Genomic DNA, 16,324 nt, shown 5'->3' with positions numbered 1-16,324 from the left:
GACCTAAATAGACATTTCTCCATAGAAGACACACAGATGGCCAAGAAGCACATGAAAAGCTGCTCAACATCACTCATTATTAGAGAAATGCAAATCAAAACTACAGTGAGGTATCACCTCACACCAGTTAGAATGGGCATCATCAGAAAATCTACAAACAACAAATGCTAAAGCGGTTGTGGAGAAAAGGGAACCCTCTTGCACTGTTGGTGGGAATGTAAATTGATACAGCCACTATGGAGAACAGCATGGAGGTTCCTTAAAACACTAAAAATAGAATTACCATATGATCCAGCAATCCCACTACTGGGCATATACCCAGAGAAAACCATAATTCAAAGAGACACATGCACCTCATTGTTCATTGCAGCACTCGTTACAATAGCCAGGTCATGGAAGCAACCTATATGCCCATCGACAGATGAATGGATAAAGAAGATGTGGTACATATATACAATGGAATATTACTCAGCCATAAAAAGGAACGATATTGGGTCATTTGTTGAGATGTGGATGGATCTAGAGACTGTCATACAGTGTGAAGTAAGTAGAAAGAGAACAACAAAAATCATATATTAACGCATATATGTGGAACCTAGAAAAATGGTACAGATGAACTGGTTTGCAGGGCAGAAATTGAGACACAGATGTAGAGAACAAACGTATGGACACCAAGCGGGGGAAGCCGCGGGTGGGTGGGTGTGGTGGTGTGCTGAATTGGGCGATTGGGATTGACATGTATACACTGATGTGTAAAAAATTGATGACTAATAAGTATCTACTGTATAAAAAAATAAATAAAATTCAAAAAAAAAAAAAAGGAACTCAGAGAAAAAAATCCATGGATGCCATGAGTTTAAGTAGATTTCTTGCCCCTGTGATGAGCTGAAAAACAAGTTTTGCAAGAGTAGGAGAGATCTGAATTCTTTTCTCCTCTTTAAAAAAATAAAAATAAAAAGAGATAGTTTGCAAAGTCTCCCAGGATCAATATGAGTATAGGATAAAAAGTAGAGTTCCTGTCTTGAAAGGACATATGTGTGGCAAACTACTTAAACATATGGCAGTAGGTGGCAGCAACATGCCATCAGATGGTAGAACAATCGAAGAGACCTAGCTGATAAATGGGAGCCATCTAGTGAAGGACAGATTTCTTGAATTATGGAGACAAGAAAAAATAAAACAATAACAAAACAAAAACAAACATATTAGCAATGAATATTAAAAATGGCAGATTAAAAAGACAATTATATGCATTTTTGCTTTATATTATGGTTTTAAAAAGCTTTTTATTTTTAAATAATTTCAGTTAACTAATGAATATCCTTTACCCAGATTTCCCCAAATGTTAGCATTTTACACATTTGATTTTTCACTCTCTCTCCCTCTCTCTCTCAACACACACATTGTTGTTATTTTTTTCAACTTGTTTGAGAGTTAGTTGCAGGCATGATGCCCCTACATAACTCTCACCCAAATGCAGTATAAATATCAATATCAGGAGATTACTACTGATTCAATATTATTTACAGACTTTTTAAAAAAAAAATTTCACCAATTGTGCCATTAATGTCCTTTATAACAAAATGAAGTTTTTTCCCTGGTTTAGAATCCAGTCCAGAATCACGAGTTGTATCAGATTGTCATAGCTCTTTTATTCTCCTTTTAATATATTATTTTCGGAGAAAATTAGCTAGAGATGTATAAGAAAATGGTGAGAATTAATTATCAGTATAATTAGCATTTTTTAATCAGTAGTTGACCCTAATACTTTTTACTTTGTTCATGGTTAGTAGATGAAAACAAAACAAATATTACAAAATTCATTATATGAAAAGCACATCAAATAAACTAAATATACATACACTATAGAGTTAGATTGCCTAAATTTTTAAATGCCACTTGATGCATTATCCACATAGGAAAATAAACTTGCCTTCTGCTTTCCTCCTAATTATAAATTGGCTTAAAATTTGTATAATTATAAATTTATTGTTCATCAAATCACTGTGCAAACAATATTTCCGTTAACTTTTAGGCTTTTTACTGTCATCATAAATTCTATCATAAACTTAGGTAAACGCCTAATGGCTCCTGGAGTGATTTTTTTTTTTTTCCTAGGGGGCAGTCTGAAAGTTCCAACAAAATTCAGGCTATTTGAAAGGCAAGGTAAGATAAAAGCATCACTGGATAGGAAACCAAGGACTGACATTGCTGCTGTTGAAAATGGAGGTGAGTTAGTTTATTACTGATTGATTCTGAGTATGTCACCATATAATAAATGAGTCTGAATTTTCTCTCTCATAACTGACTTGTTTCATCAACATCTTTTTAGCATTTTATTCATCGGCTTTGGATAAACTCCTTGAGGTCAGGAATTGTGTATAATCAATTGCTCTAGACGAATCTCTAGTAGAATGTCTGGCACATGACGAGCACTCCGTAAATATTTGTAGAATAAATGATTTTACGTTTAAACAATTGAATGACTAGATGTATAGAGATGCGTTTATAAAATTTACAGATGACTGGAAGCTAATATGCTGGAACAATGAGCCAGATTTAACAAGGTAAACTCAAACTGTGATAAACATAATCTCTTGCATTTAAGTCCAAGACATTACCAGTAGGTTTTCTTCAAGTTGGGAAAGACCTGACATGATATATATTGTGAGGATAAAAATAAATGTTTTTGTTGGCCACAAGGTTTCAATATAATTCAGTAACATGTGTCAGCTACCGAATAGCTAAGGTAAACTTACACTGAATTATTACGAATAGTATAGGAAAATAATTAAATATGATAAGTCATTTTAAAATACTCAGTAGAGTGTATGACTTATAGAATGATGCTCCATAAATGTCATCTATTATTATACTAGTTCCACTGATTTCTTCACAGTGTAGTCCACATTTGGGCATCATTTTTAAACAAGGTTACTTGAAACAAATATTTTATGTTAAGAAAGGGTAACTTGTATGGTGAAGGATCTGAAATTAAGTATTTAAGTAATATTTAAAGCAACTATGGATATTTATCCTGGAATATAGAAGATCTTTAAGGAACATAAAAACTGCTATCATATGTTTGAAGATATTATGTGGAAGATAAATTATATTTACTCTGAGTATCTCTAAAGTGTGGTAAAGATTGTTATATGGAAAATTGTGTTGACTGTGTGAATTTTCTTCTAATTATCTGTAAGTGTACATACTGTATTTTCATATATATATATATATATATATACACTTGTATTAATCGAAACATATATGATATGTATAGAGATGGTGATGGTATCACTGAGAAGTATTTACATAAAACTGTGCAAAAGGGGTATTTTAGGGGAGCATTTTCCTGTATTAAAAGATAGTTTTGTACAATTTTCTGCCATCATTGCCACTGACAGTAAGTTATTGTCATAGGAGGTGACTGCTACATTCCACAGAGGACCATATTTCTTGGAGTAGATGAAAACAAAGCTTTAACTGAAGAGAAAAAAATCACGATGTCGAAATGTTCAAATGCTAAAGGTAATGAGCCAGTCTATATTTTGATCCATTTGTAATTTGTATAGACAAGTTAAATATAAAGCATGATTGTTGTAGAGGCAAGGTAATAAATAAAAATATACACAAAATACACTAGGTAGGAGTCAGAAGCCCTAAGTTTCCAGTCCTGGCTCTATCCCTAATTATTTGCCTATGGGGCTTCATCTTTTTTTAGCTTCAGTTTCCTTATTTGAAAAATTAGCCTGTTGGACTACATAATTTCTAGGAGTCTTGCTAGCTCTAAAGTTATTGGTCCTCTTAAATGGTACTACCCAGTCCTCTTTAGTATTTTTTTTTCATCTTCCAATATTCAGTGTGATTGAATTTTCTTAGAAAGCTTTGTGAAGATATACATACTGAGAAGAGTATTAGTTCTCACACTGACTTCTCCACTTTATGATTATTACTAATTATAGTCTGTGAATAATCCAGAGATATGATAATAAAACACATCCTCTATAGTTTTATGCTGCCTTTATCGTGCTTAGAATCCCCCAGCTGGGACCTCTGCTGGGCAGCTCTCTCAGTCACAGGCAGTACAGCTGTCCTGTAATTAGAGAACTTCACATGTTCTCCATCTAAGTATTAACCAATTACATCTACTGTTTTCCCCACCATTAAATAAATATTCTCAAGAACAGGAAGACACTTGTGATCAAATTCTCCTTATGGACAATTATATGTAAATCTTGTTTCCTCTCTTTTGCTCAATCCATCAAAAAACACACACCTCTAACTACACTAATAACCATAGCCACCATTCACGTGTGGCTGTTTAAGTTAATTAAAATTAAATAAAATTTAAAAATTCAGCTCATCAGTTGCACTAGCCATACTGCAAATGCTCGATATCCACATGTAACCAGTGGCTATCATTTCAGACAGCACAGATTTAGAATGTGTCCATCATTGTAGAAAACTCTATTGGATGGTCCTGCTCCAAAGCTTAGAACAAGTGAAGACTGTTACAGATATTTCTTCATCCTTGGTTTAAATTGGCACACTTGATGTAAAATTGATAACCTTTTATTTTTTTGTATTTTATTTTTTTACACAGAGGTATTAAAAATATTGCCACAAATATATAATTTACATATTGAAGATAATGGCTGTTATTTCTGAATTTTTAATGTTTTGTTAGTGACAAATTCGGGGGACTCAATGTGGTAATTAGGGAATTTCAGTGGTGGGTTCTAAAAATTAATATACATATATATTTTTTAAATAGGTATGCCCATCATATAATGCTTGCAAAGTGAAATACCAACGGAAACACTTCTTTTTACTAATAGTGACATTCTATTTTCTTAATTTGCTTTAAAAGATAACAAGGACAGTCCTCATCCAAAGCGTTCCCTAACTACCCAACTAGTACCTACAATGCATGTATTAAATGCTACTGAGAATATCAGTATGAAGTGCAGAGAGGACCCCTCTTCAAGTGAGACATCAGCTCTATCACTTTTTGACCTTAGATATATTTGCCTTATCGTGGATTTACTTTGCTTATTTGAAGTAGAATTTTAAAAAAGAAAGAAAAAAGGATGGTTTGAAAACTATTCAGGATTAAGAATTAAAGACACAATATTCTTCTAATTGACAATGAATTGTGATGTAGGTCCTAGTAAATTATACACTTTACCACTAGTTTAATTTAGATATTAAAGTTAATAATATACTATGTTCTCTGAAGATTCATTAGTACATTTTAAATTTAACCCGTGCTGAGATACGTTGACAAATTTTTATTACGTTTCAGATTATTTTTCTTGATTTGGCTTCTCCTTGCTATTTAGTACTTGGAGCTTCTTCTCTTGATATAATTAAGACTCATGAATCTTCCTGTTTCCCTCCCTCCTTCCTTCCTTTTCCTTATTTCATTTATTGAACCCCTGTAATATTCTTCAGCCCCAGCTGGGAAACAAAGGGAACCGTGATGGTTTACCTCAGAGCAGCTTAGTTTAGTGACACGTGTGAAAAATATGGTTTCCAAGTTCTAGGAGTGGGAGCATCAGAGTAAGTGTGGAGCATGATGTTTGGAGAGGAGGTGGTGAATCAGAGCTTCACTGAAGGTTTACTGCTGAAGCTGAAGATGAGAGCTAGGGCAAAGAGAGATTTATCAGCCCACTGTAGAGAGCTAATATAATCTACATAGTGAATTTGATGTTCATTTTCTCTGTGTAGCAGTTACTTGTGAATGTTTAGGATCTCCACACAGAGAAATAATAAAGAATGCTCCTGTTTACTAAGTCATTTTAAGATACTCTGGATAAATGTACCTTAGAAATTCCTGGAAAATTGAGCATGCACATAAAATTTTCCATGTAAAAACATGCAAGCAAGAAGTGAATAACTTAGTGATATTAGCACTTACAAATTCTGATTATTGAGGCTTGTTTCACCAAACTATCTATACCCCCCAACTTCTTAAGATCTTAAAGCAGTAAGGTAATAGTCATTAAAGTATTTTACACTAATCCAACTTCTTAAGAAGTAGTAGTTTTGGCTTAAAAAGTACAGAAAGATTTATGTTCAAAATAACAATTCTAAAACTACTTAAAAATAACATTATAATGAGATATATAATTATATTTGGATTGTAATTTTATGCTCTTTTAAACCTAAAAAGATCCACACATTCCTTTGGAGAAAAGCATTTTTCTCCAAAGGAATGTTACTTATTGAAAGTTTTCTCATCAATCAATTTCCAAGATAGATTTTTTGGTACTTAAAATTAAATCACCCTTTGTTCTAGAAAGTAAAGTATTGGGGTGGTACATTTATTTTTTTCTCTTGCTTGACATATGAATGCACAGATATTTAATTATCACCTACAGTAATTTTCAGATGAAAGTGTCTCTTTAAAAACTGTAAAACTGGGCTTCCCTGGTGGTGCAGTGGTTGAGAATCTGCCTGCCAATGCAGGGGACACGGGTTCGAGCCCTGGTCTGGGAAGATCCCATATGCCGCGGAGCAACTAGGCCCGTGAGCCACAACTACTGAGCCTGCGCGTCTGGAGCCTGTGCTCTGCAACAAGAGAGGCCGCGATAGTGAGAGGCCCGCGCACCGCGATGCAGAGTGGTCCCCGCTTGCCACAACTAGGGGAAGCCCTCGCACAGAAACGAAGACCCAACACAGCAAAAATAAATAAATAAATTAATAAACTCCTACCCCCAACATCTAAAAAAAAAAAACCAAAAAAACAAAAAGAATAACTGTAAAACTTTGTATCTTCTTTAAGTAAATGATGTCCAGCCAGTGAGGAAGCCTCATTTTAAAGGCCTGGAAAAAAGAAAATGGATTTATGATGAACCAAAGAACTTTCCTGGCCCAGGAATGCAGAGAGGTAAAGTGTCTATGTATTTGATATTCCTAAATTGTAATTTGCAAAGAGATTAAATAATATTTTCTAGCAGAAAAACAAGTCATTGTCATGCAACATGTTATTTTAGATGTCAGCCCAATTCCTATAAACTTAGTTCTTTTAGCTTACATTATCTCCCATTGTGCTATCAAACATTTAAAGTGCAATATGTTATTTACAGGTGTGAAACCAGCTTGCTTTATCCCTCACTCTCTTCTCCCTTTCTTTTATAGCAGTACAGGCTCCAAATCCCAAAAATAAAATGAGTTACCATCGCAATAATAAAAACAGAAATTCTGAGAATGCCTCCTATATCCATGGTCAGAGAGATGCTGTCAGAACTGTCTCAATGAATGCACCTCCCCGCAGCAGGCCCACAAACGCGTCCTACAATAAAGTTGATGTTAACAAGGAACCCAAATTCAACCTCTGTTCAGGTGGAGTTCAACACTTATATAGGCTCTTTACTCGTGTCTGTGGTTTGCATTCCCATGGAATTTCCTGATGGTCCAACTAATCTTAATTGTTATCCACCCCCTTCTTTTTCCAGGCCATCACCACCATAACATCTTAGAAAACTAGTAAGAGGATTTTTGTCCATGTGCAGGAGTGCACGTGATTTAAAGGGTATTGGAGAAAACATGTTGGGTGCAGCTGGCTTGACATGACCCTCTCTAGAATTTTGTCTCAGAGCACTGCACTTTCTTCCCCCTGGATAACTTTATTTCACTCTTGAGGATTGTTTTTGAATGGTTGACATTTTCTTGTTCCACTGACTGCATTGTTCAATTATCACTTTCTGTCTAGTGCTGTGGTTTTTCTTTAGGCTTTCATGATTACTTTCTGAAAGGGTTAGTTTGCGGGTTAACTGCAATATTTTTGACAACCTCTCATTTCTCCCACCCCACGCCCAGATTGCTTCTAAATCATTTCATCATGTAATAGGCAAAGTCATAGTAGTTCTCAGGAAGTACAAGGACGCAAGGGAGGAGGGAACCAAATCTCTCTTTTTTTTTTCCCCTCTCTCCGATGAATTTGGCTCTTTTAAAGTTGGGTTTGTCTTCTCAACTTAACAGAAGGTCACTCAGTTCCCTGTAATTTCATGTTTGTATTTTCCTGTGTGCACAGTCTAGTTAGTAGAGTTCTGAATGTTGTGTACTTCCTGAAACATAAGTGAAAACTATGTCTCTCTTAGGTCCTCCTTTTACAATTTAAATAGAAGTTAGCTTTTAAATTATTTTCTTCTATTTGTTTTAGAATGGAATGATGTATTGATTTATATATAAAAATAAGGATATTCTTCAGTGAAACAGACTTTTAATTTTATTAACTACTATTATTTTATTATTAATTTTATTATTATTTTACTGTGAGTGGTTAGCTGTGAAGAATACAGTAACTACCAGAACAGTTTGATGCCACAGTCTAGATTTGTGTTAAGGTGGCCTCACCTACCTACCTACCTACCTTCCTTCCTTCCTTCCTTTCTTTAGCTCTGCAAATGTTAACAGAATTTTATGTAAAATCATGGTAAAGCCAGGCAATGAAACATTTTGATTACATACACATATCATACTCTTCTCTAGCTTAGCCTCGTGGGAGCAAGCCTTATTTGAGGAACTAAACAGTCAATTAAGAGATGTATAATCGTGTTCATTGATAACTTAAATGGTTTTAATAAGCTACTTGTATCCCTGATGCCTTAGCCTTGAAATGGTAAAAATGAATTATTAGAGAATAGCTTCACCTCTGAGATATTTATAACTTTGAAATGCTCCTGGAATATGATTTTAACATTATAAAATATTTAATTCCTGTTTCCTTTTTCTCTCAGATAAATATATGTCAACATCATATAATGGTTCAGCCTGGCAAAAAAGAATTCCTTTTTCAAAAACATATTCAAAAACTGAGAAGATATATTCAGGTAAATATTTACTAGTGATTTTAATGTATCATAAAATTCTGAAAATAAATGACAAGTTTTTAAGCTCAAGGAACATATATTAGAAAATTAGAAAGTTTTCACCATATACCTGAACATAATTACTTGGAGTTTAGTAGATATCTTCTCTACTAGCAATTTAATTTTACTTTTTTATTGTGTTTTCCTTTGGCTATTTTTATTTTATCAGAAATCTTTGGATATATTTCTCTCCTTAGAAGCATAGCAGTTTCAGCAGTTATGTAATATAAGATGCATTCTTTGTTGAACTACAAAGCAATATATAAGTCCATATTTTGACACAAAATATTAAAGCCCTACTATATCCACCATGGACACATACTGGCTGGTGCTGGCTGACAGGGCATCTAAGACGTAGTTTCCAGGCTGGGAGGTTCAAAGTGACTATGGTCTCCCCCTTGTGCTCTGTGCTCTGGGAGGGTGTAGGGATTCCAGGAACCTCCTCAGTGTAAAGGTTTGTAGCAGATCCGGCCTCAGGTTTGGGATCTGATTCTTCTACTAAAAAGCTTGTTGTCTTCTCCCAGGTTATTCTGGGGCTGGCTCAGTGGGTTTGGAAAACCACACAGGATAAAATGGTTTCAGTTATTTCTTGGAAAACTGAACCTTTCAGAAAAAGACCTAGATAGGGAGTTCCTACCTAAATCAGTAGCCTAGAACTTTCAGAATCATCTGAAATCCATAAACTCTTATATGAGAGGTTCCCAGAATGAATCAGAACACATCAAGACTAGAAACTGTACACTTTCTAAAATATACAGCTGAGATCTTCTAAAGCGGTATTTCCCTATAAACTCTTGACTATAACTGTGATGCAGTATGCAGACCTGTATATATATTTATACTGGAGTCAGTTGTTTTCTTTTTTCCCATCTCTTCCCAAATCATATTGTACTGCAAGAAAACTCTGCTGTGGCACCATTTAATTGATTATATTTCCTCTTCACTTCATGTGGGTTGCACTTAATTTTGGGGGGAAGGAGGTGAAAAGGCAATTAAAATCCTAGATCCAACTACCAATTGTCAAGTCCCATCTTTTTCTCCCATGGTTTCCTTGTGGGTGGGATGTTATTTGGAGTATTAAAGGATGTGCTTCTCACCCCCCTGCCTCTGTCCCGGTGACTACTCTTGTATTGCAGCAGCCTTCCCCCCACACCATCCCACACAGTGAAACATGAATCACCAAAGGATCTGGAGAAAGGAGGGGTCACTTCAGAGTAGGAAGCATGTACCATCCACGTATGCCACAGGAAAAGGGATGTGACAGGGGATTTGAGCCAACGAAACTGCTCTTTTCTTTCAATCTGAAGAGTAAGGAGGAGGGTATGGTGAGACAGCAAGAGAGCAGAAACTGTGAAGCCACTTACACAGCACTAGTTCCCTCCTCTCCTTCTCCCGCCACCTCCAGCTATGCGAGGGCCCAGGGATAGAAAGGTCTATGATAGAATTCCTCTGGAACTTTTAAGAATCTGAGTAAAAAGGCTCTGCATTGTACTTCCCAGATGCAATCTAGGGGGGACGCTTTGGAGAGAGTTTCTTAACGCCATCTGGTGGTGGGGTTGTGGGGAGGACGAGGCACGTCTAACGCAAGAGGGCTGGAGACAGAGCCTCTTGAGATTGCCAAGCTCCAGGGTTGCTTGGGAGGGCATCACATAACCCTGTGAGTTTCAAGTGAGAGTGAGTTCCTGGGAGAGAGGACCAGCAGGTCTACACAAAGTCTTCTGGCTAGGCCTAAAGGGATAGCATCAAAAAGATACCTCTGTGGTTGGGTGCTATTCCGGGGAGGACTCAGCTGGAACCTCAACCGTTTGCTGTGCCAGCAAGTAGATTAGAAACCAAGCCATCATCCACTGATCAAACCCCTGTTACGTGAAGTATGGTCTGAGGGTCACCAGCAGTGATATCAACTGGGAGCTTGTTAGGAGTGTGGAATCTCCATCTCAGACCTACTGAATCATTATCTTCATTTTAACAAGATCCCCAGGTGATTAGGATACACATTAAAGCCTGAGAAACCTTAGACTATGTTATCTGGGCCACTGTTCACCAGCACAGGACCCAGACCTTGTTGAAACCCAAGATTGTTGAGAGGACATTCTTTTCCTACCTGTCACACAGCAGCAACTGTCCTCCCCAGTCCCAACCCTAGAAATTAGGATAAGCAGCAGGAAGGTAGGGGAGGGAGAAAAACCCTCAGAATTTCAAATCTGAATGTGATTGACATATACATGTGAAGTAGCTAAGAAAGCACTGAATGGGACTAAGTTTATATGCAAATTTTTTACATCAGGCAGAATGGGAATTTAGAATCAAGAAATTAAATAGAATTATAACAAAATAAAGTTAGTTTTCTTATTTACCTGAGCTTTTGCTGGGAAATGTGTAACCCCTAAACTCTTATCCTTTCCAGTTGTTGTTGTCATCACCAGAATAGGGAGAGAAAGAGTAGCTTGTGTTTTCTCCCCTGCACTTCCTGCTAGGGCACAAAGGAGAGATTTCAGTGTTTCCCAGGGGACAGCTGGACTGCTGGAGAGAGCCACTAGCCTACTCCTCTAAGGAATATCTGGAGCCAAGGCCTCAGAAGTGTAACTGGGTGAGAGGAGTCTTTGGGACAATGTTGGCTGCTATGAGGCTAATGCAATAGGAGAGGACAATGTGTCTGCGTCGAGGAAAGGAGCTGAAGGCAGTTAGAGACATCGTTGCCAGCCTTTCCTTGAGGCCACTTGTCCTTTCTGATAGGCATACAGCTGGTGTGACTGGAGGTGCCTTTCTCCAGAGGAGGGAACATTCATTCTGTTCATTCTGGGTGCCCCATGGTGCAGCCTTCTATATACTGTAGTATTATTTCCATTCCTCTCCACCCCTACATCTAAATTCAAATCACAGCGAGCTTCAAAGAGAAGTGGAATTAGTTTGAATGGCATTCTGATAATTTATGAATTAGAACAATAAGCTTAGTTTTTGTTTTGTCTTTAGATTTATGGTAAGTGATTAGCAAAAGAAATGCAAATTTTTGGTACCCTGAAAAACGCTGAAAAAGAAAATAATTGAAATATTTTTTCTTTTTTATTATTAGAGCCAAGAAGAAATGGGAGGAAGTAAACCTGGAGGTTGAAAAAAGAGAAAAGTTCCAGAGATCATCTAGTTTACAATCAAAATGAAAATTCAAAGAATGATACTCAAGCAGTCCATACTGTATACTGGATAGCCATAGATGATAATTGCAAATTCTGAAAATAAGATGCAGGAAGTACATTGTGCTTTTTCAAAACTAATAAAAATGCAAATTACAAACAGCTGCCTGTGTATTTATATAGGTCTGGAATTCATTCAATGCATTGCCACAAACATTTAATAAAATTTAAAAGTTTGACAATTAAAATCATTCTTTAATTGTAAACTAAGATTGCACAGATTGAGGAGTAAAACTGTGCCTTTGATTTCTATTTTGCAATATTCTTTAAGGAAGAAACCTCACATTTTCTTTCTTTACCTAGATTTTAAGCTGGGAGTCCGTGATAGTTACAGATAAAATGTAAACAAATTCAATGAAGTCCCAGGATTACAGTTTGGTGGTGAGTATGAGAGGAATTCTAATAGAAATACACTTAAATGTGTTGTAGAAAGAGACAAAGATTGGTTTATTATTCAGGACAGTTGCTGAACAATGTCTTTTAATTGACAACTACAAAATCTATCTGCTGAAATGTGCTAAATTCAAAGCTGAAAAATAAACATTTTCCTACCATGAAAACAAAAATTATATGATCATACTGGAGAAAAGAACTTGTAAAAGGAAAAAAAAAAGTGAATTAATAACATGGTATCCACAAAGTCTAGAGTGAGCTTTTAAGGCTTCAGTAAACTCCAGAAGTATAAATGCTTACAAATATAACAACTATACCCCAATTAAAAAAAAAAAGTATGAGAGCAATATAAGTAATTAACCTTTCAAATGATGTTTTTCTAAGTTTGTAACACTTACACTTCTGAGTTTATGAAGGCTCAGAACTTCACCAAGACTTTAGAACACCCTGTATTTATATTTGCATGCATGTTTTGGTTATTGGTAGCTTCTTGTTTAATATTTATTGGGGAAGGGAGGCAATCAGGGTTCTTAGAAATATTTTATTTTACAACATTTTATATGGTGTGATTCCAGCTTGTGGAATAATAAACCCTAGTTTCTGGCTTCTAATGGTGCTCTGTCTCCACCCTTGCAAAAACTTGAGGTTATAGTCACTTTGTTTTTTTTACAGATAGAGCAGATAGAAATGAAAACTGTGTCAGCAAAATATCTTGGTAAGATAGTTTGAGAGGGGTGTAAGAAAAGAGCTGAGCTGAAAAGATGTCTAGATGGAAGGTGATAGGAAACAGCCTATAATTCCATTTAACAGACAGATCTGTGTCTTTCTGAAACTTTTCAACTAGTGATGAAGAAGGAGGGGTTCAAAGAAGGAAATTCAAGATCTCTTTCTTGAAGTACAGATTCTCAGTGTGTATCTGCATTGCATGCCAAATGTTGAAGAATCAATGAAGAGGAAAATATAAAGGAAGGCTTGAATGTGATTCTTCTGAATGTGTACATGTATAATTCCTGAATAAATGTACATTTTTATTATGATAAACTTTGTCTAAAGGACCAGGTCAGACAGTGGCATTAATCAACCTTGTTTTAATGTTTGTGATTTAGAGAAAGGGCACTTGGTTTAAATGGGGGTAAACCAGTAACCAGGAAGGAAGAAGATAACAAACCCCAAAATGAGAAAAGATAGGGGATGACAAAGATAAGTGGACAACCAAACCTTTGGAAGCCAGCAAGATGCAATGCTTACTGACTCCTAAACATACAAGTAGTGCATTTAAGCTTAAATTCCACAGTGCCACTGTTGGGCAGTTGCTTATCTGGCACATACAAAAGCTTCCAATGAATTTCACTGGTGTTCAATGATTCTACTCTTTTCAAAATACAACAGTAAAAAAATAATAATAAAAATAGCATTTATTGGGTGTTTAGTATATTAGTTAGCTAGGGCTGCTATAATAAAGTACCACAAACTGAGTGACTCAACAGAAATTTATTGTCTCACAAATCTGGAGGCTAGAAGTCTGAAATCAAGGTGTCAGTGGGGTCTGAAGGATCTATTGCAGGACTGTCTTCTTGGCTTATAGATCACTGTTTTGTCCTTGTGTCTCTTTGTATCATCTTCCCTTAATGTGTGTTTCTGTGTTCATATTTATTCTTTTATAAGGACACAGTCATGTTGGATTAGGGCCCATTCAAATGACCTCATTTTAACTGGATTACCTCTGTATAGACCTTATATCCAAATAAGGTCACATTCTGAGGCATTGGGGGTTAGGCCTTTAAAAACATATGAATTTTGGGAGGACACAAAAGTGGCTCTGCGACCCTTCCAGGGTGGGTGAGTAGATTTTAAGTGACAAATATACTCTAACACTCCAATCTCTCTAAACATTTAAATCCCTTCCTCTACAATAAATCAAGGCAGGTCTGGACTCACTCTGGATTTGCTCACTCTGGACTACCTTTTAGTCCATATTTAAACCAACCAACCAACCAACCAATTAGAACACTTTCTAATTTCCCAAGCTGCACCTAAGTGCAGAATCTCTGCTTAGTGGGCCCATATCAACAAATTTGGCTCGATCCAATTCTATGTTCCTTCCATGATTATTCCACATCTTTAAAATTCATTCCCACACATATTCTTTGGACTTCTGTCTGTATAAATTAGAAAACTCAAGCAGTTACTTTGGAGTGTAGCATACTTCCTCATGGTTCCCAGTTTCATCAAAGTCTTCCTATATGTTCCTATTTCAACTTTCAGGATTATGTGCCTTCGCAATCAATGCCATAATTGTAACAGTAAATACCCTGTGAGCCTGAGAATTCAATTTGCATTGTAATTCAGTCACTCCAGGATGAGATTTTAGGTTTGTTTTCCAGCATTCTCAACCCTGTGCCTATGACAAATAAAGAGCCTTCTTTCAGGGCAGACATAGAAACTTTCAGGTTTCACTTTCTATGTGATGTATGAGCTAGGAATTTGTCAATGTAAAGAAAAATGCACATGACTGTTGTGAGTTTAAGTTTTATTCAGGGTCTTACTGAGGACTACCACCTGGGAGATAGCTTCTCAGCCTCTGAGTAACCAGCTCTGAAGAAGTAGGGGAGAAGCCAGTATATATATATATACGAATTTTTTGGCTAGAAAAAACATAATCAATCATGCATATATCTTAGTAAAAGATTACTGCTAATCACAAAGAACAAATGATTTTACTGTTTTTCTATGTATGGGAAGATGCAAGAATCTGGGATTATTGAAGTTCTTCCTGAGATATATATCTAACTATCTAGGGGTCTGTTTATTCCAAAGCTCAGAATGTCTCATCCTGTTTTCTCCATGCTGAATTCCTCTCAGGGCATGCTCTGTCAGTGGGTGATTGCAGTGGGTTGAGATTTAACCCTTAGTATAACTGGATGGTGAGTGGTACTCTTTGTTCCTTTTTGTTTGTTTTTAAATATTCAATTTCCTGAGTTCATTTTTTTTTCTTTTTTCATTTTGTTCAGTGACATTAGGAGCAACCAGCCCATCTCATTATATTTGTTAGTTTGACAAAAATGCTCAAAAGTATCATATACATGGTCACCTAGATCCTTGCCCCATAGAAGTGTTTGATTATGAGTATCCAATGGTGATATTTTTGCATATTTCTATTGCCACATCACACCATTAATTATCAATGCTCTACTGCTAGAAATAGAGTAATTAGTGCTTTTAAAACTAATTAGATTAGGGCAGAAACCCTAGAACCAATTCAGAAAACTTATCCTTAGGTTATGTTCCCATAGAGCCATTCTCAGTACCAAAATTTTTATTAGGGTTCTCCATAGAAACATGACCAATAGGGTGTGTGTGTGTGTGTGTGTGTGTGTAAAGAGAAAGAAATTTATTTTAAGTATCTGACTCATGAATGGGCAAGAATTTTGTGCATAAATCTATAAAACTTTAATGAAAGTTACTAACAACACCTAAAAAAAAATAAATGAAATGCTATACCATAATCATGGATAGACAAACACAATATGTTAAAAAAAGTCAATTGTCTGCAAATTGACCTAGTCATGATATCATGTCAATCAAAATCCTAAGAGGTTTTTTTCATGAAACTTGACAAGCTTATTCTGAAACTAATATGAAATTCTGAAGCCTTAAGAATAACCAAGGTACTACCAACAGAGAAGAATAAAGTGTGGGGCTTTGCCTGTCATATATCACGATTTGCTCTAAAGCTATCTAATATTATAAAACTATATTTTATATCTGCTACAGCATAGTATTGACATTATTATGTTATATGAGGCAAAATCGAAGAGAACAGAGAGCCTAGAAAACCAACCTACCTATCTATGTAAATCTGAC

General features: G+C 35.9%; 1 protein-coding gene across 1 annotated transcript in view; it reads left to right on the top strand.

The window, feature by feature from the left end:
* Positions 1-11,988, top strand: part of LOC307059971 (uncharacterized protein C12orf50 homolog) — a gene marked incomplete at both ends in the record, with an annotated part of 34,489 nt that extends 22,501 nt beyond the window's left edge. Inside the window, 8 exons of the mRNA XM_079714240.1 lie at positions 2,119-2,229; positions 3,421-3,528; positions 4,871-4,987; positions 6,788-6,892; positions 7,144-7,347; positions 8,745-8,837; positions 11,354-11,466; positions 11,950-11,988. Coding sequence (XP_079570366.1) covers positions 2,119-2,229; positions 3,421-3,528; positions 4,871-4,987; positions 6,788-6,892; positions 7,144-7,347; positions 8,745-8,837; positions 11,354-11,466; positions 11,950-11,988 — 890 coding nt within the window. The remainder of the gene's footprint in view (positions 1-2,118; positions 2,230-3,420; positions 3,529-4,870; positions 4,988-6,787; positions 6,893-7,143; positions 7,348-8,744; positions 8,838-11,353; positions 11,467-11,949) is intronic.
* Between the last annotated feature and the right edge of the window lie 4,336 nt (positions 11,989-16,324).

The sequence above is a fragment of the Hyperoodon ampullatus genome (assembly GCF_949752795.1).
Source record: "Hyperoodon ampullatus genome assembly, chromosome: 11".
Lineage (NCBI taxonomy): Eukaryota > Metazoa > Chordata > Mammalia > Artiodactyla > Ziphiidae > Hyperoodon > Hyperoodon ampullatus.
Note: the sequence above shows the minus strand (reverse complement) of the source record. Positions and strands in the feature narration are given on the sequence as shown.